Below are 23,768 nucleotides of genomic sequence, written 5' to 3' on the forward strand. Positions count from 1 at the left end.
CACCCCAGGAAACAATGCTGACAGATGGGCTAAATCAGGAGGAGGGTAACCAACAGGCAGATCTCAAACCCTCCAGTGTGTTAGAGGAGTGTCTACCCCAAACATGTGAAGACCTCCCTTTGGAGGAAGGAGTCAATGGGAATAGTTTGTTTCAATGATCAGGAGGGTAGCTGAAACAGGTACTTAGAGTACTTAGAGCTTAGAAACAGGTACTTAGAGCTTAGAAACAGGTACTTAGAGTGCTAAGAGCTTGGTTCAACATTGAAGAAGCCAAGGCTATCCACTGCATCTTAAGCCATCACAAGTCATTAATGGACTTCAATGTCTCTAGAATAGAGTGAGGTTGACAACTTTATGTAGCTCTGCCTTACTTAATCAATTTATGCTCAAGTCAAAAGGCATCACCTGATGTCATTCTGGTCCTCTTTCAGTACAAAGGACAACAACCAACCCCTCCTACTCATCTAATTGTGCTCAAGAGACACCTAAATACTCATGATTTTTTTGATAGGCACTAGGGGGTTCCTAAGGAGATGGCTGTTAAATTCTCCTCGGGGAAGGGCAGACAATTATAAAGATGGCTGGAGTGAACCTTCCCCTTGGGGGAAGCTTCTTTTTTTTTTTTTTTTAATATATTTTATTTGATCATTTCCAAGCATTATTCGTTAAAGACACAGATAATTTTCTTTTCCTCCCCCCCCCCACCCCCCATAGCCAACGCGTAAGTCCACTGGGCATTAGATGTTTTCTTGATTTGAACCCATTGCTTTGTTGATAGTATTTGCATTAGAGTGTTCATTTAGAGTCTATCCTCTGTCATGTCCCCTCAACCTCTGTATTCAGGCAGTTGCTTTTTCTCGGTGTTTCCACTCCCATAGTTTATCCTTTCCTTATGAATGGTGTTTTTTTCTCCTGGATCCCTGCAAGTTGTTCAGGGACATTACACCGCCACTAATGGAGAAGTCCATTACGTTCGATGATACCACAGTGTATTAGTCTCTGTGTACAATGTTCTCCTGGTTCTGCTCCTCTCGCTCTGCATCACTTCCTGGAGGTTGTTCCAGTCTCCATGGAACTTCTCCACTTTATTATTCCTTTGAGCACAATAGTATTCCATCACCAACATATACCACAGTTTGTTCAGCCATTCCCCAATTGATGGGCATCCCCTCGTTTTCCAGTTTTGGGCCACCACAAAGAGCGCAGCTATGAATATTTTTGTACAAGTCTTTGTGTCCATTATCTCTTTGGGGTACAGACCCAGCAGTGCTATGGCTGGGTCAAAGGGTAGATATTCTTTTGTTGCTCTTTGGGCATAGTTCCAAATTGCCCTCCAGAATGGTTGGATCATTTCACAGCTCCACCAGCAATGAATTAATGTCCCTATTTTGCCACATCCCCTCCAGCATTCATTACTTTCCTTTGCTGTTATGTTAGCCAATCTGCTAGGTGTGAGGTGATACCTCAGAGTTGTTTTGATTTGCATCTCTCTGATTATAAGAGATGTAGAACACTTCTTCATGTGCTTGTTAATAGTTTTGATTTCTTTATCTGAGAACTGCCTATCCATTTCCCTTGCCCATTTATCAATTGGAGAATGGCTTGATTTTTTGTACAATTGATTTAGCTCATTATAAATATGAGTAATTAAACCTTTGTCAGAGGTTTCTATGAAGATTTTTTTCCCAATTTGTTGTTTCCCTTCTGATTTTAGTTATATTGGTTTTGTTTGTACAAAAGCTTTTTAGTTTGATGTAGTCAAAATTATTTATTTTACATTTTGTGATTCTTTCTATATCTTGCTTGGTTTTAAAGCCTTTCCCCTCCCAAAGGTCTGACATGTATACTATTCTATGTTTACCCAATTTACTTATGGTTTCCTTCTTTATGTTTAAGTCACTCACCCATTTTGAATTTATCTTGGTGTAGGGTGTGAGGTGTTGATCTATTCCTAGTCTCTCCCACACTGTCTTCCAATTTTCCCAGCAGTTTTTATCGAATAGTGGATTTTTGTCCCAAAAGCTGGGATCTTTGGGTTTATCGTATACTGTCTTGCTGAGGTCGCTTTCCCCCAGTCTATTCCACTGATCTTCCTTTCTGTTTCTTAGCCAGTACCAAATTGTTTTGATGACTGCTGCTTTGTAATATAGTTTTAGGTCAGGGACTGCAAGGCCCCCATCATGTGTGTTTTTTTTCATTATTTCCCTGGATATCCTTGATCTTTTGTTCTTCCAAATGAACTTTGTTATAGTTTTTCCTAAATCAGTGAAGAAGTATTTTGGTAGTTCAATGGGTATGGCACTAAATAGATAAATAAGTTTGGGTAGGATGGTCATTTTTATTATATTGGCTCGTCCTATCCATGAGTGGGGGAAGCTTCTTTAAGCTTCCTTAGCTGCACTGTTAAGGTCAGAACCTGTTTTTTCTCAAATATCACCACTCTACTCAAATAACTTGAAGTTCCTGTAGATTGAACTGGACAGAAATGGAATTCAGATTTCTTTTTGAGGATAAATTTACCACTGTATCACCAAGCAACTTGCTGTTCTCCAAAAATCATTAAAAATGTCATTGACTGTTGTCATTATATCACATTCATTTCTAGATATGACTGTCCCCTCCTCCAAATCTGGAAGAAACTCCTTTTAACAAAGAATAAAAAACAAACAGTTTTTCAGTAAAACCAACCAACCCATAAACTGATGATATTTATGTCAAACTCATATAAGTCTTTTTCTCTGCAATGATAACAGGGAGGTTGATTTTACTAAATCTTCTCTGAGGCCAAGGTTGGTCATTATAACACAGTATTGAGTTTCACTTTATTCTTTCATTTATTTTGTGTAGCTAGTGCATATATTGCTTTCATGATACTGCTTACTTCATTCAAGCCTTTCTACCTTTCTCTGTAGTCTCCACATTCATTATTTTTCATATGTATCCCACAATGCTGAAGCACCACAATTTTTTTAGGCTTCTTTCTCAATAGATTTAAAGCATTTAAAAATGCTACTTTTAACTTTTAACATTTTGACATATAGAATCTCTCTTCCTATATTTGACCTCCTTGGAAGGGTTATGGAAGTTTTAGAAACACAAAAAAACCCCACAATTTCAAATGCTCGCCCTTCCTACAGCCTTGACAACATTGATGATTATTATCTCTTGTCATCTTGGCCAATTTACTGATTTTGAGACGAAGCTTCAGTACTGTTTGAGTTTTTAGTTTCTTCCTATTAGTGATTAGGCATTATCTTCCATATGATTAACAGATTATAATTTTTATTTTGAAAACTATTTGCCTTATATATTTGTTTTATTTCCTGATAAATACTTTGGAGGTCAGACCCTTAAGTGGAGATATTTGGTGCAAAGAATTTTCCTTTATCAATACTTTCCCTAATGATAGCCACTTTATTTTATTTATAAGAGCATTTTAATTTGATATAATAGAAATCATCTAATTTTCATTTTGTGATTGTCTCTGTTCTTGTTTGGTTAAGAATTCTCCCTCTAGGATGTAGGAGGGGCATACTAATGCACTGTTTGGTAAGAGCTATGAATTCATCCAATCCATCTTGAAAACAATTTAGAATTACATCCACTCAAAAAGTACCTGAAATGTCTACACATTTTGAGGAAGAGATGCCCCATATAGTCCAAGGCATATAGTCCAAGGTGGGCAATGATAAAATAAAATGATAAAAAGAAGCAAAGAATTAGAAACAAAGTAGATACCCATCAATTGGGGAACTGCTAAATAAATTGTACATGGATGTAATGGAAAATCACTGTGACATAAGAAAGGAATATGGTGAATATGGAAAAATGGGAAGACATATAAACTGAAGCAGAGCCAGGAAAGCAATATACACAATAACTTCAACAATATATATAGAAAAAAATAACAACAAAAAAAGCAAAATCAAATGCTTTGATGTTATAATGATCAAGTTTAGCCTCAAATGAAAGATAGAAGAAGGTGTCTTCCTTTTTTGCAGAGGGAGGGGACATTACAGACAAGGAGCCTGACAATATTGTCAGATTTTGTGAATTTGATGGCTGGACTTATTTAATTGTTTTTCTTATCTTTGTTTAATCATTTGTTATGAGGGAAGGAAAAGAAATGATAGGATTGGAGGTTTTATAAAAATAAAAATAGGTTTTGTAAATAAAAATGGAGGTTTTATAAAAATGTGTTCATTAGCCACTCTTGTGAAAAACAGCTATTGTGATTTTCTTTTAAATTTTTTTCTTGAAAAAATTTATTTAGTCAATTTAGAATATTTTTCCTTGGTTATAAGAATCATGTTCTTTCCCTCTCTACCCCCTCTCTAATCCTGTAGCCTACGTGCAATTCTGCTAGGTTTTACATATGTCCTTGATCAAAACCTATTTCCATATAACTGATGTTTGCATTGGGGTAATCATTTTAGAACTTAGATCTCCAATCATATCCCCATTGATCCATGTGATCAAGCAGTTGTTTTTTTCTGTATCTACTCCCAGTTTTTCCTCTGAATGTAGATAATGCTCTTTCTCATAGATCCCTCCAAACTGTCCTGGATCACTGCACTGTTACGAATAGAGAAGTTCATTACATTTGATTGTACCACAGTGTATCAGTCTCTGTGTATAATGTCCTCCTGGTTCTGCTCCTTTCACTTTGCATCAATTCCTGGAGGTAGTTCCAGTTCACTGGACTTCCTTCAGTTCATTATTTCTTTCAGCACAATAGTATTCCATCACCAACATATACCACAATTTGTTCAGCCATTCTCCAATCTGAGGGCATCCCTTTATTTTCCAATTTTTTGCCACCACAAAGAGTGCAGCTATGAATATTCTTGTACAAATCATTTTCCTTATCCTCTCTTTGGGGTAAACCCAGCAGTGCTATGGCTGGATCAAAGGGCAGACAGTCTTTTATCGCCCTTTGGGCATAGTCCCAAATTGCCCTCCAGAATGGTTGGATCAATTCACAACTCTACCAGCAATGCATTAATGTCCCAATTTTGCCACATCCCCTCCAACATTCATTACTTTCCTTTGCTGTCATGTTACGAGTTTTGATTTGCATTTCTCTGATTATAAAAGATTTAGAACACTTTCTCATGTGCTTATTAATAGTTTTGATTTCTTTACCTGAAAATTGTCTATTTATGTCCCTTGCCCATTTATCAATAGGGGAATAGCTTGATTTCTTTGTACAATTGATTTAGCTCTTTATAAATTTGAGTAATTAGACCTCTGTCAGAGGTTTATATAATGAGAATTTTCCCCCAATTTGTTGCTTCCCTTCTAATTTAGGTTGCCATGGTTTTGTCTGCACAAACCCTTTTTAATTTAATGTAGCCAAAATTATTTATCTTACATTTTGTAATTTTTTCTAACTGTTGCTTGGTTTTAAAATCTTTCCTTTTCCAAAGATCTGATAGGCATATTATTCTGTGTTCACCTAATTTACTTATAGTTTCCTTCTTTATATTCAAATCATTCACCCATTCTGAGTTTATTTTGGTGGAGGGTGTAAGATGTTGATCCAAACCCAATCTCTCACATACTGTCTTCCAATTTTCCCAGCAGTTTTTGTCAAGTAGTGGATTTTTGTCCCCAAAGCTGGGATCTTTGGGCTTTTCATAGACTGTCTTGCTGAGGTCACTTACCCCAAGTCTATTCCACTGATCCTTCTTTCTCTCTCTTAGCCAGTACCATATTACTTTGATGACCACTGCTTAATAGTATAGTTTGAGATCTGGTACTGCTAGGCCACCTTCCTTCACATTTTTCTTCATTATTTCCCTTGATATCTTTGATCTTTTGTTCTTCCAAATGAACTTTGTTATGGTTTTTTCTAATTCAGTAAAAACGTTTCTTATTGTTCGATGGGTTTTTCCTTTTAATTTTTTAAAGATGTGATCTTCTGTATTCAAGTTATATGTCCATTTTAAGCTCATTATGGCATATGGGATCAAGGTTGATTTTTGGTAAATTGCTTTCTCATTCCCCCAGCAATTTTTGCCAAATATGGAGGTCTTTCCCAAGTAATTTCCTTTCTTGGGTCTATCCAACACTGGGTTCTTGCTTTCAGTTGTTTTTAAATTTTTGTTCAGTTAGTCTGTTCTGCTGATGTATTTTTCTAGTTTTTAACCAGCACCAAATAGTTTTGATGATTACTGTGTTGTAGTATATAATGAGGACTGAAAGTGTCATTCCTTCTTCATTCCTACTATTTTGTTATTTCCTTTGAAAATTGGAACCTTATTGTTCCTGCAAATGAATTTGATATTTTGCCTAGCTTTATAAAGTACCCCACGGTAGTCTGATTAGCATAATGTTAAATTGATAAATGAATTTATGGAATTATGCAAATCATGTCATTTTTATAATGACTCAGCCCAGTCATGAGCAGTGAATATCAAATTATTTAAGCTATTCTTTATTTCTTTAAAGTGTATTTTGTAATTGTATTTCTGTTAAATCTGTATTGTCTTGATTGACTCTTAGATGTTTTTGCATTTTATAGTTATTGTGAACTAAATTTCCTTTTATTTTCTCCTGGGTTTTATTGTTGCTATTTGGAAATGATGATTTTTTTTTGTGGATTTAATTTCATATCCTGCTACTTTACTGAATCTACTAATTATATCAATTTCTAAGTAAATCACATTACTTAAACAAAAACACATTATTCTGGATGCCCCCCCCCCCCCCAAATGAACTGAAGTAGAAACTCAGCAAAAGGGTCATAAGTCTGTAGAAAGACTCACCTTATGGCTCTTAGAGATCAGCCTTATTGACTTTCTCAGCATCTTTCCTGAATGAAAAAAAAAAAGTAAAATTTCATTGGAACCAACTGCCGTTTTCCTCTACAAAAAATGGAATTTTTCATGGTGCAGACTTGATAAATCCATAAGAACAAGTGGATGAAAATCAAGATGAAAAACTAATCTGGTTTAGAAATAGATATTCTTAGACTCCCAGGGTTAGAAGTCATCTAGCCCAGTGATCTAAAATACCTTCTAAATACCTATGAACAATGGAGAATGTATTATTTACATAGCAGGGTATTCTGATTCTGAAATCTGCCTCCCCATAATTGCTACTTATAATTTATTCTTTTTAAGATGACACTGGGTATTTAGTCTTACTGAACTGAAGGTACTTTAGAATATCTGAGTTTCAACTTCCTTTCACACTAGTCAGAAAGTTCATTAAGGAGTAAACTGTCCTTTTTTGATTGGAGGACATAATTTTCTGCCATTAAATTGATATATTAGTAAATTACTGCTTACTCACTTTTGGTGTCCACCTGTCCAACTTTCATCTGTGACTCCAAGAAACTGTAGCATGCACAGTCACCCCACCCTGGGTAAACTATCCTGGCAGATGGGCTACACCAAGTTGAGGGTAGCCAACAGGCCATAAACCCATGTGTTAGAGGGGTGTCTATCCCAAGCACATGAAGACTTACCCCAGGTAGAAAGGGTGGATTAGAACAATTTGTTCTAACAGTCATGAAGGCAGTTAAAGCAGGCCCTGTGGAGGTCCTAGAGCTTGGTCAGACATCGAAGATGTCAAGGTCATCCACCACATCTTAGGCCAATGTCAGTTGTTCTGACTTTTGTCTTTCCAACAGCCTCTGCTGACTGGATGAGACAGTGAGACTGACTTTGTGCAGGTCTGCCTCATTGAAATCCAATTCATGGATAAGTTAAGACATCATCATGATATGTCATGGGTCCTCTTTGAAAACCAAGGACAATATATTGTAACCAAATTTCTCCTATGATATCTAATTATGGCATGGAAGTGACCTTGAGTCTTGAAGGCTGACAGAAAGCCAATAGTATGTAAATTCCTTAAGGTCATGGATTTTTTTTTTTTGGGTTTTCCCTATTTCTCTAGTGCTTACTATAGAGCCTTGTATGCAGTAAGTACTTAATAAATGCTTGTGGGAATAAACTATTGGGCTAGTCTAAGTTAAGAAAAGCATAACCACGGTGATTTTTTTTTTGACTAGAGCAAATTACAAACCATATAAAGGCATGGAAAGGTTATGATCTGTATCTGAAAAATGAGGAACCACTAACCACATTAGTGAAATCACTCTTAAAATATGAGGTATTGAAATAACAATCCTCCAAAAAAGAAGGCAGAAAAGACATATATAAAAAACCCCAAGCTTCCCAAGGTGAAAGAGGTTCTGCTATAGTAGCATACTAGGATTCTTAGATTTGGGTTCTAGTTAACCTGAGACTGGCTTCCTTCAAGTTTCAGCTAAAATACTACTTTTTATAATAAGTTTTTCTTTAACAATAAAAAACCTTTTACTTTCTGTTTTAGTAACAACTCTTAAGACAATGGCAAGGGCTATGCAAACAGGGTTAAGTGACTTGCCTAGGGCCACAGAACTGGAATTGTCTGACCACAAATTTGAACTCAGATCTTCCAGATTTCAGGCCTGGTGTTCTAGCCACTATATCTAGCCACCTTGCCCCTCTAAGAAGCATTTCTTGATCTTCCTTAATGCTACTGCCTTCTTTCTGTTGATTATCTTCAATTCATCTTATCATCTTACCTGTACATAGCTGCTTGCATGTTGTCTCCCATTAGACTGTGAGTTCCTTGAGAGTGGGGTCTGTCTTTCACCTCTCTTTGTATTACACATAGTAAGCATTTAATTGTTAATTCACTGACTGGGAATTATTGGCTTTGTGATTTGGTAAATTGGATAAGTTACTTGGTCTTAGTTTTTTTCATTTGCAAAATGAGAGGACTGGATTTACCCCCTAAGATTCCTTTCTGAGTAGAATCTCTTTAATTTGTGACAGTACTTAAAACAGTTTAAGATTGAGAAAATTTCTGTTCTCAATTATTTTGAGTTGGAATCAGTGCCATAAATCTAAATGTGGTTTTCAATTCCCTCTTCATCTTGGGTCCTATAGTTGTCACTGTTACTCAACAGATAATTGAGCACAGTAGTCTAGATAGGTTTTGCCCAATGCTATCTCTTTCCCTTGTTACAGGTATTTTGTTGCCTTTGGGTTTGATAGCCCTTATATTTTTCCCTTGATTTTAAAAAGATGTTTTGGTTCAACTTGACTAATAGAAGCAAAGAATGCTCATAAAATAAGATGCATGAATAAGAAGGGATACAAATATATATTCACTGAGCATAGAATCAAGATGATAGAGTAAGAGGAAGCATTTTATCTTAATTTTCCAAGCATACTTCCTTTAAACCTAGAAAAGGGATCATACCGAATTATTTTTAAAAAGATTTTTATTTAAAAAACCCTTATGTTTCATCTCAGAATCAATACTATATTATTGGTTCTAAGGAAGAAGAGCTGTAAGAGCTAGGCAATGGAGGTTAAATGACTTGCTAGGGTCACACAGCTCAGAAGTGTCTGAGGTCATACTTGAACCTAGGACCTCCTATCTGCAGGCCTGGCGTTCTATTCACTGAGCTAATTACCTGCTTTTCCAGACTGAATTTTGATCAGGAAAGACAAAAACAATTCATGATAGGTCCTAGGGCAGCTCAACGAAACAGATAAATTTTACAAGGTTCTCTTTAGGAGAATGTACATGATGTACATAAGTTTTGGCGTGTATTCCAGTGCACAGACAGGCTACCAGAGTAAACAGATCATCTGGCAGCTTTGGGAAACACTCAGTTCTGAGTGAAAGGGGTGTGTGTGTGTGTGTGTGTGTGTGTGTGTGTGTGCAGTGACAATTCTAGTCCTGAATCCAAAATGGCAGGAGCCTCCCAAAGGGCCAATAGTGACAGCCTGACAGCAGTCTACTGAAATTCCCAATTAAGGACAAGAAGAGAGACGCAAACCTAGGTCAAAAACTTGCACAGCTCAGACCATGAAAGCAGTTTAACAGACCTCACCAGATCACACTACTTTGGAAGTATTGAAAGCTGTGGGCCCCCAATTGGAGCTGTGAAGTAATAGAAGGATGTAAGAGGATGGAAGCTCAGGCCAGATACCTGCCCCACTCCAAGTGTGCAGATTTCAGCACTCACATAAAATCCAAAGTCAAGAAATAGGTTAGATGAATGAGTAAACCATTCTAAAAATCAAATAAAATTGGTAGAGGAAAAATGGGAAAAGAAGCAAGGAGGGTGGAAAGAAATGTTAAGAGAATTAATGGGGTAGTTAAATGGCTCAGTGGATTGAGAGCTGAGTATAGGTCCTGGGCTCAAATTTGGCCTCTGACACATCCTAGCTATGTGACCCTGGGCAACTCCCATTGCCTAGTTCTCACTGCTCTTTGGCCTTAGAACTAATATACAGTATTGATTTCAAGATGGAAGATGAAGAGGTTTTTTTTTTTTAAAAGGGGTGGTAGTGGTGGAAGTAAACAGCTTGGAAAAAGCCTACTGAAGAAAACATCTCCTTACAAATTAGAATTTGCTAAATGGAAGTTAATGACTCTATGATACAATAAGAAATAATGAGGATAGGAGATCCTGATAGAAGTTTGGCTAGAGTGGGAAATTTCTCAAATGCTTTCTACATAAAATTTCATTTAGCAGACCAAAATCAGTGAAGGATATCACTGGGTGAATTATCATTTCAAGCCCAGTTGGTTTGCTGTGAGTGTGGAGGAAGACCTTGGAGATTCTGAGCTGTTTTTTCCCACTACACAGCTAAGAAGAAAAACCCAACTTATTCTTTTTTGTATATAAGATAACAATTTAGATAGGATAGATAAAGGTTTTGGGAGGATTTAAATAGAATAGGAAGAGAGTATAGCTCCAACTTTGTTGGGGACTAAAGAGACTCTTGCGAAGCAGATTTATTTGGATGGTTAGATAATATTTATTAGCTTAGAATAAATATATTATAAGAATTCTTATCTACTTATTTCCTTTTTCTATAACTTTTCTCGAGTTCTTTTTTTTATCATAATAAATATTTTTTTAATACACCTGACTAAGCTGGAATTCTTGAGACTGCTCTGAGAACCATCTTGTCTCAACAGTCATAATTTAACAGCCTATCCATACAGGATAAATTATTATTAAAAACACACTATACCAATAATCTTGTAAGGATTAGTAAACCCTTACAACAATACTGAATGTGTAGAAAGGGGTATACCTATTTTTCAGCATGGAACCTTCATAAAAATTGACCATAAATCTATCTTTTACAGATTGTAATGAAATAAATTTATATTAAAGGGTCTTTGAAGAAAATATTAAAAATGAATTATAAATTGAATAACTTAAAGCTAAAGAAATGGTGGGTCAAAGAATAAATCATAAAACAATTAACAATTTCATTAAGATAATGATAAGAAGATGACATACCAAAATTTGTGGCATACAGTTGAAGCAGTACTCAAGGGAAAATTTGTATCTTTAAATGTTTTAATCAGTAGGAGAGAAAAAGCAGATCAACAAATTGAGTAGGCTACTAAAAAGTAGAAAACCAACAAATTATAAAAAAGTATTGAACTAATAAAGAAAATGAGGAGCTGGTCCCTTCCCCCTTCCCTTAGGATGGGGCAGATACTGGATGGTACTGGGGAAACTCAATAAAATTGATAAGCCCTCCCTAATTTGATCAAAACAACAATACATTACCAGTAGCAAAAATGAAAAAAGGTGAATTCACAACTAAAGAAGAAAACAGAAGCAATTATTAGGAGCTATTTTGACCAACTAATATATATATATATATATACACATACATACACACACACACACACACATATATATATATACACAAAAAAAGGACTAACAATCTAAATGAAATGTCTATTTATAAGGATATAAACAATCCTATTATAGAAAAGAAGTTGAATAAGCCATAAATGACCCCCCCCCCCGCCCAAAAAAAACCCTGGTCCAGATGAATATATAAGAGAAACCTACTAAATATTTAAAGAATAATTAGTTCCAATACTAAATACTAATACTGGGGCAGGTAGGTGGCTCAATGAGTAGAGAGCTAGGCCTAGAGATAGGAGGTTCTAGGTTCAAGTCTCACCTCAGATGCTTTCTAGCTGTATTAGCCTGCACTTAACTTCATTCAACCTCAATTGCCTAGCCATTGGTGCTCTGCCTTGGGACCAAAACTTAGCATTAATTCTATGACAGAAGTTAAAGGTTTAAAAAAAATAAAAAATACTAATATTAATAAAATTTAAAAATAGACAAAGAAGGGGTCATATCAAATTCCTTCTTTAACACAATACTCAAAACAGAGAAAACAAAGACAAGTTTCCTTAATGATTATTGATGCAAAATATTTAATATTAGTAAGGAGATTAAAGCAATATATCACATAAGATCATACACAATGACCAGACTGGACTTTTACAGGAATGCCATGTTGATTCAATATTAGTATGATTTTTGAATCTCCATCTTGCTTGGTCTAGCACCCAAAATTGTGCACACCCACACTACACGGGCATGTACTAGTCAATGACAAATCAGAAATAACTAACTGCCCACCTGGGCTGTCCTAAGCCAAGCTTGAGCCACCATTGGCACTTGTGAGGCACAGGAAGTGAGCTAGAGAACAAACTCTGGAGTTCGCTCACTTCCTGTGGACAGGGCTAGGCGCCAGTTCATTCTAGGAACTAGGAGAGGGAGGAAGCCCGCAGACAGCTTTCCTTCAGATCAGTCATGTGAGTCAGGGGACCGATTCTCTTCTCTACCTGGGCCTTCCAGGCCTAAACTCCCTCTGGCTCTGCCAGAGGTTGAGTTAACCTTTTTCCTTTCCCCCCTCTTTCCTTCTCTCCCTCTCCTTCTTTCTTACTCCTGTTGTGATTAAACCACCATAAACTCCATTCTGACTTGAGTATTTCATTTTAGGAATTTCATAAGTGAATTCCTTGTCCACCTTAAATATTATATCAATCTTTAAAAGTGATTTCACTATCACATTAGAAGATCGATAAACATAATTGACCACATGAATAACCAAAACCATACAATTCAACAGATGCTCTTCACAAAATATAGCACCTACACATTTAATGTAATAGCAAGTAGGAACAATCCTGTTATTTCAAGCAGAAAAATAACTACTTATTTTGCTTTCTAGGATAAGTACAAAGGAACACTTAAAAATGTGCACAAGTAATATAATTTGATAATGAGGTTATATAGCTTTGTGAGTTTTTAGTCTTATGTGATATGACATACTAAACATTACATTTTATTATAGTATTTTAGTATTTGATATGACATTCTGCTTGTCATGGGATAGATGTGCAAGGTCTGAGTTAGGTTTACCATTAAAAGACATTAATGGTAGAAATTAAGGATTAATGAAAACTTATCTGAGAGCCTCTGGGTAACAAAGGGAAGTAAATAAAAAGGTACCCACATAAAGATATTAAAATATTCTTTCCACATTGAGAACGTCTCCATTGTGGTTTCACTATATCACAAGTTAGCATAAGGAATTAAATGGGAATTTGGGGGGAGTTTTGCAGAAATGGCAGATGACATTAGAAGGCCAGCAGATGCCACAGAAAAAGTTTAGAAACTATATAGCCCATCACCAAATACTTAACCCAAATTTTACAATAATGTATTGTAAACACTGCAAAAAAGAAAAAAAATTCAGACATCTTTTCTGGTATGAAGGGAAGGCCAAAAAATTTAAAGTGGATTTTCCAGATGGTAAGAGTATATTACCCCTAGGGGGGCAGCTAGGTAGTTCAGTGGATTGAGAGCTAGGCCTAGAGATGAGAGGTTCAAGGTTCAAATCTGGTCTCAGACACTTCCCAGCTGTGTGACCCTGGGCAAGTCACTTGACCCCCATTGCCTAGCCCTTACCACTCTTCTGCCGGACGGAAGGTAAGGGTTAAAAAAAAAAAAAAAGAGTATATTCCCCCTAACCAACCCCTGGTTGTGGATGGGATACTTGTGAATTCAGAAGTGTACTAAGCTGAATTATAGAATCTCATAGAAGGAAGAAAACTTTTAAAAAAGTCATTGAGACTAACTTCCCACATAATGCAGAAATTCCTTCCTTCAGTGACATTCCTGACAAATGATCAGCCAGTCCTCACATGAACATGTTCAGTGAGGAGCCCTACCTACTTCATAAGAGAGCCAACTCTATTGTGGTAAAGTCCTAATTCATTCATTTTAAGCTATAATCCCTTTTATGTGACAGTCTCTCACATTTATCACATCCTTTATCCTTCCAAGTCTTATGTTTTCTAGGCAAGACATACCTGTTTCCTTTCAGCTGTTCATAAAATCTTTCATCCCAGGGGGCAGCTGGGTAGCTCAGTGGATTGAGAACCAGCCCCAGAGACGGGACGTCCTAGGTTCAAATCTGGCCTCAGACACTTCCCAGCTGTGTGACCCTGGGTAGTCACTTAACCCCCACTGCCTAGCCCTTACCACTCTTCTGCCTTGGAGCCAAATACACAGTATTGACTCCAAGACGGAAGGTAAGGGTTTAAAAAAATCTTTCATCCTACTCATCCATCATCATTCAACTAATCTTTTATGAAACATTATTTTATGTGCTCAGCACTGAAGATACAAAGAAAGAAAAAATTGAAACTGCTTGCCCTCAAGAAACTTACAATTTAATTTAGTGAGGGAATAGTGAAGGAGAACAACCCGTATAAAATAGATGCAAGATGATTTTTTTTGGGGGGGGAAGAGAAGATGAGCTAACAGCTGGGAGGCCAGAGGGAGGAAGGCAGGGGTGTGTGGAAATTAGGAAAGGCTTCAGAGATTCTAAGAGGCAGAAATACATTTCAGGCCCAGAAATGGGAGATAAGTGTACCACCAGTGAGGAACATTAGGAAGGCCAGGTAGCTGAATTGTAGTGTATAGGAAGGTAGGAAGGGGAATACAGCAGGGTAAGGCTGGGAAAATATTTATTTAAAAAATTTTTTTTCACCCTGATTACAAGTAAAAACAACTTTTAACATTCAATTGTAAAGTTTCTGAGTATCAAATTCTTTCCCTCTGACTTGTAAGGATGATTTTAGAAAATAAATATTGTTTTATTAGTTTAGGGATACAAAGTAGAGTGCTGGCTTGAGAAAGAACTGGAATTTGAAGCAGAGCTGAGAGAGCATGTTAATTTCAATTGTTCACAGTTATAACCATTTTTTGTGTGTCAGTTACTCTCTCTGGCAGTTGAGAGTTGAACCTGTATTGGTGAGTTTTCCATCTATATTTTCATGTACCTCACCATTGTCATTTATTTTTACAGTTTGGTGAGCTAAACAGGACAAAGAACTTTAACTGTCTGATTTTAAGGGTTCAATTGTCAACTTGGGTAGTTGGAGCCATTATCTTAGCGGGGGTCTGTGGAAGCAGTTAGAGCTGACAGTTTCACTGTGAGCTGTGGTAACAGTGAGCTGAACTCTAGTTGGCTACAAAATCCATCTCCCAATCAACTTGATGAAAAGAATCTGTACTCTCAGAAAACCTGATAAATTGGCTACATAAAATCACCATAGGATTTTCTGTTAGATATGACTTCTCTCATTTTCACTATTGTACCAGAATATATACAAAATGTACTTGCCTATGACTTTCTAATGCCATTATTCTCATTGACACTCATACAACTAATCTCTTATGTCCCTGTACTACTATTGTTTATCGTGTACTTTTACATGATGATCAAATCTTTGGCAGTTGTGTTTAAACATTTAAAAGTCAAGCATCAAGCAAGCTACTGCAAAAGAGTGATTTAATGTTAAAAGTGAACTACCTAGACTGAACTATTTTGAGGAATTACTCAAGGCTAAAGGGACAATGGTAGAAACTAAAGAACATGAAGCGACTAAATTAGATGGTGCAACTAAATCAGATAATCCAACTAAATTAGAAATGGAAACTGAAGCATTAGAAAGCAAACCAGCTCATATGTTCCCTCTAAGGGAGGTACCTATAGTGTCTCCAGTGTGGTGTAGTGAATCTCATGTGTCACAAAAAGTTTACATAAGCTGATATAGACAGTTTTAAGAAAAATACTCCAACATATGAAGAAGAACCTATGGCAGTTGTAAACCAGTTCAAGTGTTTAATTAAGATTTACAATCCTACTTATTTGGACTGCCAACCTTATGGATGAATTGTTAACAAAAAGGGAGAAACAGCAGATTATACAGGACACTAATAATAACCCCCGAATTGCCGATTGGCCAACTCAGAATCTTAGTTGGGAAGTTAATTCTTTTGCAGTGCACAGAGACTTTACTACAGCCAGGGAGGCAATAATTGAAACTAAGAGGCAAAATTCCAGACACCCAAGAACCTGGTCTAAATTTGAGTTACTAAAGCAGGAAGTGGGAGAGACTCCCTCCACTTTCCTTGATAGTATTATTGACTGTGCAGAAAAATGGATTGGGTTGGATATTTTAACAGATGAAAACATAAATCACATTCGCAGGCAGTTTGTGAAAAAATGCACAATCTGTGGTCCGAAATTATTTTTGGAGTAACTGTCCAAATTGGTTTGATATGGGTCTTAATGAAATTAGGAGAATTGCCAACTATGTTTTCCAAGATGAGAAAGATAGGCAATCAGAAGAGAAAAATGATATAATTGATAACTTAACCAAAAAAATCAGAGAGCTTAAACAAAAACTGAAATCCAATGAAGTGTAGGAAAAAGCTGTACTAAGAACTTATAGACAACCCAGAAATAATTACAACCCATGACAATACAGACAAACCCCAAGATGTTTTCTTTGTAACAGACCTGGTTATCTCATGAGAGTGGAGATTTAAGGGACAATTCTTTTGATAAAGCTTCAAGGGAAACTGAGGCAATAGATTTAATTGCTTTAATGGATTCAGGCAAAATGGATATGGAAATTATGGGTTTAAAAATAAGATTTAGTAATAATGCATTCCAGTATGGGAGACCAAATTACCCAAATTATTTTAATATTGGATGCTACCATAATTCAAACCAAGCTGCAGACCTGAATAACCATGCAAGAATATATCAAAGCAGGTGCTCGTCCAAAATATTCCAAAGTAGCTGGTAGGAATCCCCAAAAAAGTTGATATGCAAAAAGGTGCAACTTCATTATGAAGGTGTGCCAAGGCCTGTGCAGTTAAAAATAGAACATATGGAGAAAATGGACTAGGAAGTATGGGCAATGAAATAAAAATTAATGAAAATGACAAAGAGATTTTTAAAATGTGGGAAATTATTGCAGGAGAAATCAATGAAGAATTAGAGAATGAGGAACAGGAACAAGAGTTGAGTTTTTCTGATCCTAGAGTGTTAGCTCCTGTGATACCTGTTCGTTCTCCAGAAAATAGCACAGAACCCCATGTAAACCTAAAAATAGGAACACAAGTTTATGATGGTCTCTTAGACACAGGTGCTGCCAAATCTGTGTTGCAGAAATCCCCTGAGGAATGCAAAGCAGTGGGTTCAATAGAAGTTGTGGGTGTGACAGGAAGACCATAACAAGTCAAAAAGCTAGAACCAAGAATAGTTTCAGTTGGACCTGTAAATCCCCAATGAATCTAGTGGGTAGGGATCTTCTTTGTAAATTCCACAATAGTATGTACCCCAACCGGAGATATTTCTTTAAAACTCCCAGAAGAATCCCTAAACCTTTTCCCTGTATTATTCCCAGATACAGAAGAATCAGAAGGGGAAGGGAATAATATCTATCAGATACCAGATGATATTCCAAAAGGCTAATGAGCTACAGATTCTACAGATGTAGGTTTATTAAATTCAACAACCCCTGTTAAAGTGCTGACTAAAGGAGGTCTTCCACCATGCTTTCCACAATACCCACTTAGCAAAAAGGCCATTGATGGGATTACTCCGATAATAAATTCGTTATTGCAGCAAGGCATAATAATACCATGCATTTCTGAATATAACACCCCAATTTTACCAGTTAAAAACCTCAAGCTAGATGCTGAAGGATGAATAGTCTATAGATTTGTTCAAGATTTAAGAGTTGTTAATGATCATGCAGCTAACCCAGTTGTACCATCATTTTATCTATCTTAAGTCATGCAAAATATTTTACTGTAGTTGACTTATGTTCTGCATTTTTCTCAATACCTATACACGAAGACTCACAAAAGATATTGCATTCACATGGCAGGGAAATCAATATTCATGGTCCCATTTGCCATAGGGATTCTGTGAAAGTCCTTAATTGTTTTCTCAAATCTCAAACAAAGATTTGAAAAATATTCAATTTAAGGACATTAAACTTATTAAAGTGTGCCTATGTGATAGTAAACGTCATCTGTGTGAGCTCTACAAGAGGGGACACAAAATATCAAAAACTAAACTTCAATGGTGTCTTCCTTGCATAGAATACTTAGGGTCTGTGCTATCTGAATGGTCCAGAAGCATTTCCCAAAAGAGAGTAGCAGACATGCAAAGGCTGAGTGCCCCTAAGACCAAAAGGCAACTCAGAGCTATCTTAGGAAACACAGGTTCTTGCAGACAATGGATACTTAATTATGGCAAACTTATAAAACCACTCACTGCTTTAACAAAAGACACTGAGAAAGATCCACTGAAACTAAAACCAGAGCATTTGCAAGCAATTGTAAAGTTAAAAGAGGCAATATTATCATCTCCAGCTCTTGGTATCCCTAATTATTCAAAACCATTCTTGCTCTATGTCCATGAACAAGCGAAAGGGAATAGCTTCAGGAGTTTTGACTCAGAGCTTAGGACCAAACTAATGTCCTCTTGCATATTATACTGGTCAAATAGACCCCATAACTGCAGGAATAGCTCCATGCTTAAGGGGGGTGGCAGCAACTGCATTGCTTGTTATCAAATCTGCAGATTTAGTATTAGGCTGTCCACTGACAGTTTATTGTTCACATGAAGTTGAGGCACTTCTCTGAAAGTTCAGAACGCAGGCATTTTCAGATCAATGCCTGGCTAAATATGACATAGAGCTTTTGGGGAATGAACAAATAACATTAAAGAGATGCAACACCTTAAATCCAGTTACATTATTACCCAATTTACCAACAGAGGGGGAACCATTGCACGATTGTGAAACTGTAGTGCAATTAATAGAAAAGCCTCAAGAAAATCTGTCAGACACATCTCTTGACAGCCCTGACTTGATCTTATTCACAGATGGATCATCATATAATGCAGAATGGAATAAGATTTATAGGTGCTGAGGTAGTAAGTGAATTTGAGACCCTATGGTTTGCTTCACTGCCTAGGAACCTAAGTACTCAAGGGAGCAGAATGAATTGCTTTAAAACATGGATGTGAGCTTGCAAGAGACAAACGTGCAAATATTTATACTGATTCCAAATATGCATTTGGAATTTGCCAAGCCACGGTTCTCTCTGGCTTCAGAGAGGATTTTTAACAACTAGTGGGAAAAGAATTGCTCATGCAGAAATAATTCAAGAATTACTGTCATCTCTCTAACTACCAAAGAAGTTGGCAGTGATTCACTGCAAAGGGCATTCTTTAGGACAAGACTTAGTTGCCAAAGGAAATCATAGGGTGGATATGGCTTCATGATACGCTGTGCAAAATGCTCCAGCATGCATTATGAATCTCTCTGTTATAGATACCACAGATTTAGAAAAAGCATACAATGACAAAGAGGTTCAGAAGTGGGAGCAAAATTTTGGAGGTAGAAAAGAAAACAGGATTTGGATATCATTATTGGGAAAACCAATTCTTCCAAAAGCATTTTACTCTTACATCTGCCAAGCAATATTCAAAAACGGTCATTTTGGGACACACGCATTGATACTGTTAAAAGTACTTGATTAGCATCGGGAATTAGCACTGTGGCAAATAAGATCTGCTCAGCTTGCTCTATGTGTACACAATTTAACCAAAGCATATTTAAGTAAAAGGTGTTTGGTGGTTGTTCACTAACTCACACACCATTTGAGCATTTGTAAATAGATTATATCAACATGCCCAAATCAGGACAATTTAAATTTTGTCTAGTAATAGTGGACCAACTAACTAGATGGCCAGAAGTTTTTCCATCTAGTAAAACCACATCAAGCTTTTTAATCAAAATCTTGTTGAAAGAGATCATTCCAAGATATGGTATACCACAAAGGGAGCCATTTTGCAGATTCAGTTCTAAAACAAGTTTATGAGAATCTGGGTTTCATGCCAAAATTTCATGTCCCATATCACCCTCAAAGTTATGGGCAGGTGGAGAGACTAAACAGAGAAATCAAAACCATGGCTGGGAAATTATGCATGGAAACTCATTTGAAGTGGCCAGAAATTTTGCCTCTAGTGCTGTTCTATCTGTGCATTAGACAAAGAGGAGATGTGCATATCTCATCATATGAAATGTTATTTTGACATTCACCATTGCAGGCAAAAAGTTTTAAAACAGCTTATGTATCTATGCATGGAGGGGATCTTGCATTTGCTGAATACATCATAGAATTACAAAACAGGGTTAGAGAATTACAAGAAATGAGGATTTTAACTCAAGGGGGTCTGTTAGATTATGCACTCCATTTGATAAAACCTGGAAGTACCATTTACATAAAAAACCTTAATAGAACTAGCACAACACAACCATTATGGGTAGGACCTTTTCATGTTACTTTGACAACACTATCAGCTATTTGTGTATTAGAGAAAGAAATGTGGCTGCATTACTTGCATGTGAAAAAAGCAATAGCAGAAGAGATTACATCAGACAACATGGCTACAGTCAAAAAGATGTCAGAAGAAGAAATTATTCAAGAAGTAGAATGAAATGAAGACAGAGATCAAGATCAAGACAAAGGATAAGACAACAGAAGAAATAGATGACAACAGAAAGGACAATTGAACTATAACAAAGACATTGCAGAAAAAAACCAACATAATGAAGAGGAACACAGACTGATTATGGACATGAACTGTAAGATTTTTTCGCGCCATTCTAACATTACACACTTTTAGGAACAACATGGAGACAGAAGATAGTAGAGGAGGTGACTTTAGAGAACAATACAGATACAGGACATTTCTCACAAACTCTGCAACATGATAACCAGTTGCTGTCTATTCATAGAAATAAATAAATAGAAATAAATCACCGTGGGAAAAAAGTAATTGTACACATTAAAATAATAAGATCTTATCTCACAGGAAGACATTATGTGTTCCTAGGAAATAAAATCAAGAAAACATACATAACTTTCTAAAGAAAATCTTTTAAGGTTTTCTTAGACTATCTTAAGGGGGAAGTTTATTTTCCTCATGCAACATGTAAATAGTTTATACATAACATATACATAGGCGTAGAAATTGTACAGATCTGTATATTTACACAGATGTATATATAGTTAAATTACTTAAAAGTTTTGATTTTATTAGTATAATAACTTGACTTTGAGTTTTAATGTAGTTAGCTTTGGTTTTCTGCATTAATGATAGTAAAGTTTCATTTGAATTGTTCAACTAGTTTTTGTAAAATAAAATTTGCATGAGTTTTGCATAGTTATTATTTTAGATAGACTAGTTTTTTGTAAAACATAAGTTAGTCTGTAAATGCATTTTATTGTTTTAAAAGTTTAAAGGTTTGCATTTTGTATTTCTGCAATTGTATGTTTTGCACTTGAATTTCTGCAAATATGTTTTCAACTGATTATCTGTTTTCAATGAAATTTTCTTTTCTTTCATTTATATCCTTAGTACAGGTTAGCATAAAGTGTAGCAATAAGAAAAGGATAAGATAAGCATAAGATTGAGACTATTTTTAGGATATATAATACTAATGTTAGGCATAACTTTAGAATTACATAGAATAGTGAGCATACGGGAGAGATTTTTCATCTCTCCATATGCTTGAAGAGGGAAAATTGTAAGGATGATATTAGAAAATCAATATTGTTATATTAGTTTAGGGATAAAAGAGTGCTGGCTTGAGAAAGAACTGGAATTTGAATCAGAGCTGAGAGCATGTTAATTGCAATTTTTGACAGTTATAACCTTTTTTCTGTGTCAATTATTCTCTCTGGCAGTTGGAAGTTGGTCTCTGGCAGTTGGCAGAGACACACACTCATAGACTCTCAGGGCTGGAGGAGGTAACATCTTTGCCTCTCTCTCTGAAGGAAATATTTGAAGGAGCTTAGTGTTTTCCTTTCCCAACTTGGGAAACCCTATTGACTATCGCAATTTTTATACACTGATTTAACTCTGAGAAGACCAAAGAAAAACCTGGTCTTTTGTTTGGACTCTTGAGTTTGTTAAGCCTCAGAGTACTAACTTGATTCTTGTTGAGACTCAACCAGCTAGTCTTTGCTATTTTATAATTTGAAGATGAAGTTAAGAATTATAAGGATAATAGTGGTAGTTTTTATTTAGATAGTATAAATTTGGGTTAATCAGGTCAGGGAGGAGTAGTATAGTCTGTGAAACATAGGAGAAGCAGTTCTTTGCTGTACCAGTGAGTTTATCTGGGTGGATTTAGAATCCCTTCGAATTAGAAATCCTTTTTTATCCTTATATATTTCAGTAAATATTTTATTTTTATAATAACAGTCTCTTTAGCATCCTTGCGCCTGGTCCTGAGGGGAAGTTCACATTTGAGCTTCACTTCAACACTGAAGATACTTTTGATTACATCTATTTCATGTAGCTTGTCATTATTTTTAGTCTTCCCTCCTCATTGAGAAGGCAAGCAATTTGATATTGGTTATATACGTGAAGTTGTCATGCAAAGCATATTTTGATATTATCCATGCTGTGAAAGAAAATATTAACAAAGCCCCATGAAAAAATAAAATTAAAAAGGAATACTTTGATTTTGTGTTTAGACTATTAGTTCTTTCTTTGGAGGTGGATAGCATTTTTCATCCCAAGTCCTTCAGAACTGTCTTAGATCATTGCATTGTCGAAAATGTCTAAGTTATTCATAGTTGATCATCATGTAATGTACTGTTACCGTATATAACATTCTCCTTAGTTCTGCATACTTCTTTGCATTAGTTTGTGTAAATGTTTTCTCTCCCTTCCTTGTAATACAGACCTAGTAGTGATATTGCTGGGGTCAATGGGGTCAGGTTTTTATACCCCTTTGGGCACAGTTCCAAACACCACTAACAGTACATTAATGTCCCAATTTCTACCATCCCCTCCAACATTTATTTTCTTTTCAGTCATATTAGCCAGTTTCATAAGTGTGAGGTGGTACCTTAAGAGTTGTTTTAATTTTGATGTCTCTTTTTCACATAACTGTAGATAGTTTTGATTCTTTTATCTGAAAACTGCCTATTCATATCCTTTGACCATTTATGAATTAATGACCTATTCTTATAATTTAACTCAGTTCTCTACTGTTGGTTGTCCTTCATTTTCAAAGAGAAGCAATGACGTCACAAGGTGATGTTTTGACTTGGGCATGTACTGGATTTAGTGAGTCATCAAAGTTCAGTGGGAAGACAAAAATCACCAGGACAGCTGGTGATGGTTCAGGATATAGTGGATGTCCTTGACATCTTCAATGGCTAAGGCCTCCATAGCACCTGCTTCAGATGCCTTTATGGCTGTTAGAACAAATTGCTTTTAACTAATCCTCCCATGAGGGGAAGTCTTCACCTGCTTGGGTTAGATACCATTTCCTAATTCATGGATGGGTTTGTGGTCCATTTGCTGAGGTGGTTTTACTGGGATGTGGCTACTTTTCATTCCATAGCTTCTCTATATTCCTAGGCCTTTATATATTTGAGAAATGAGGTCTTTATCAGAGATAATTTTCTATATTTTTTCTTCTAATTTTTTGCTGCACTGGTTTTGTGTAAAACCTAT

At 36.1% G+C, this 23,768-nt stretch overlaps 1 protein-coding gene across 2 annotated transcripts in view; it reads right to left on the bottom strand.

Moving 5' to 3' along the window:
• Positions 1-23,768, bottom strand: part of DAP3 (death associated protein 3) — a 64,986-nt gene that overhangs the window by 17,440 nt on the left and 23,778 nt on the right. For both annotated transcript variants that reach the window (XM_007482040.3, XM_007482039.3), the window contains exon 2: positions 6,771-6,817. In XM_007482040.3, the coding sequence (XP_007482102.1) occupies positions 6,771-6,812 (42 nt within the window). In that variant the 5' untranslated portion in view covers positions 6,813-6,817. The remainder of the gene's footprint in view (positions 1-6,770; positions 6,818-23,768) is intronic.

Source organism: Monodelphis domestica, chromosome 2 (assembly GCF_027887165.1).
Source record: "Monodelphis domestica isolate mMonDom1 chromosome 2, mMonDom1.pri, whole genome shotgun sequence".
In the NCBI taxonomy this organism is placed as follows: domain Eukaryota; kingdom Metazoa; phylum Chordata; class Mammalia; order Didelphimorphia; family Didelphidae; genus Monodelphis; species Monodelphis domestica.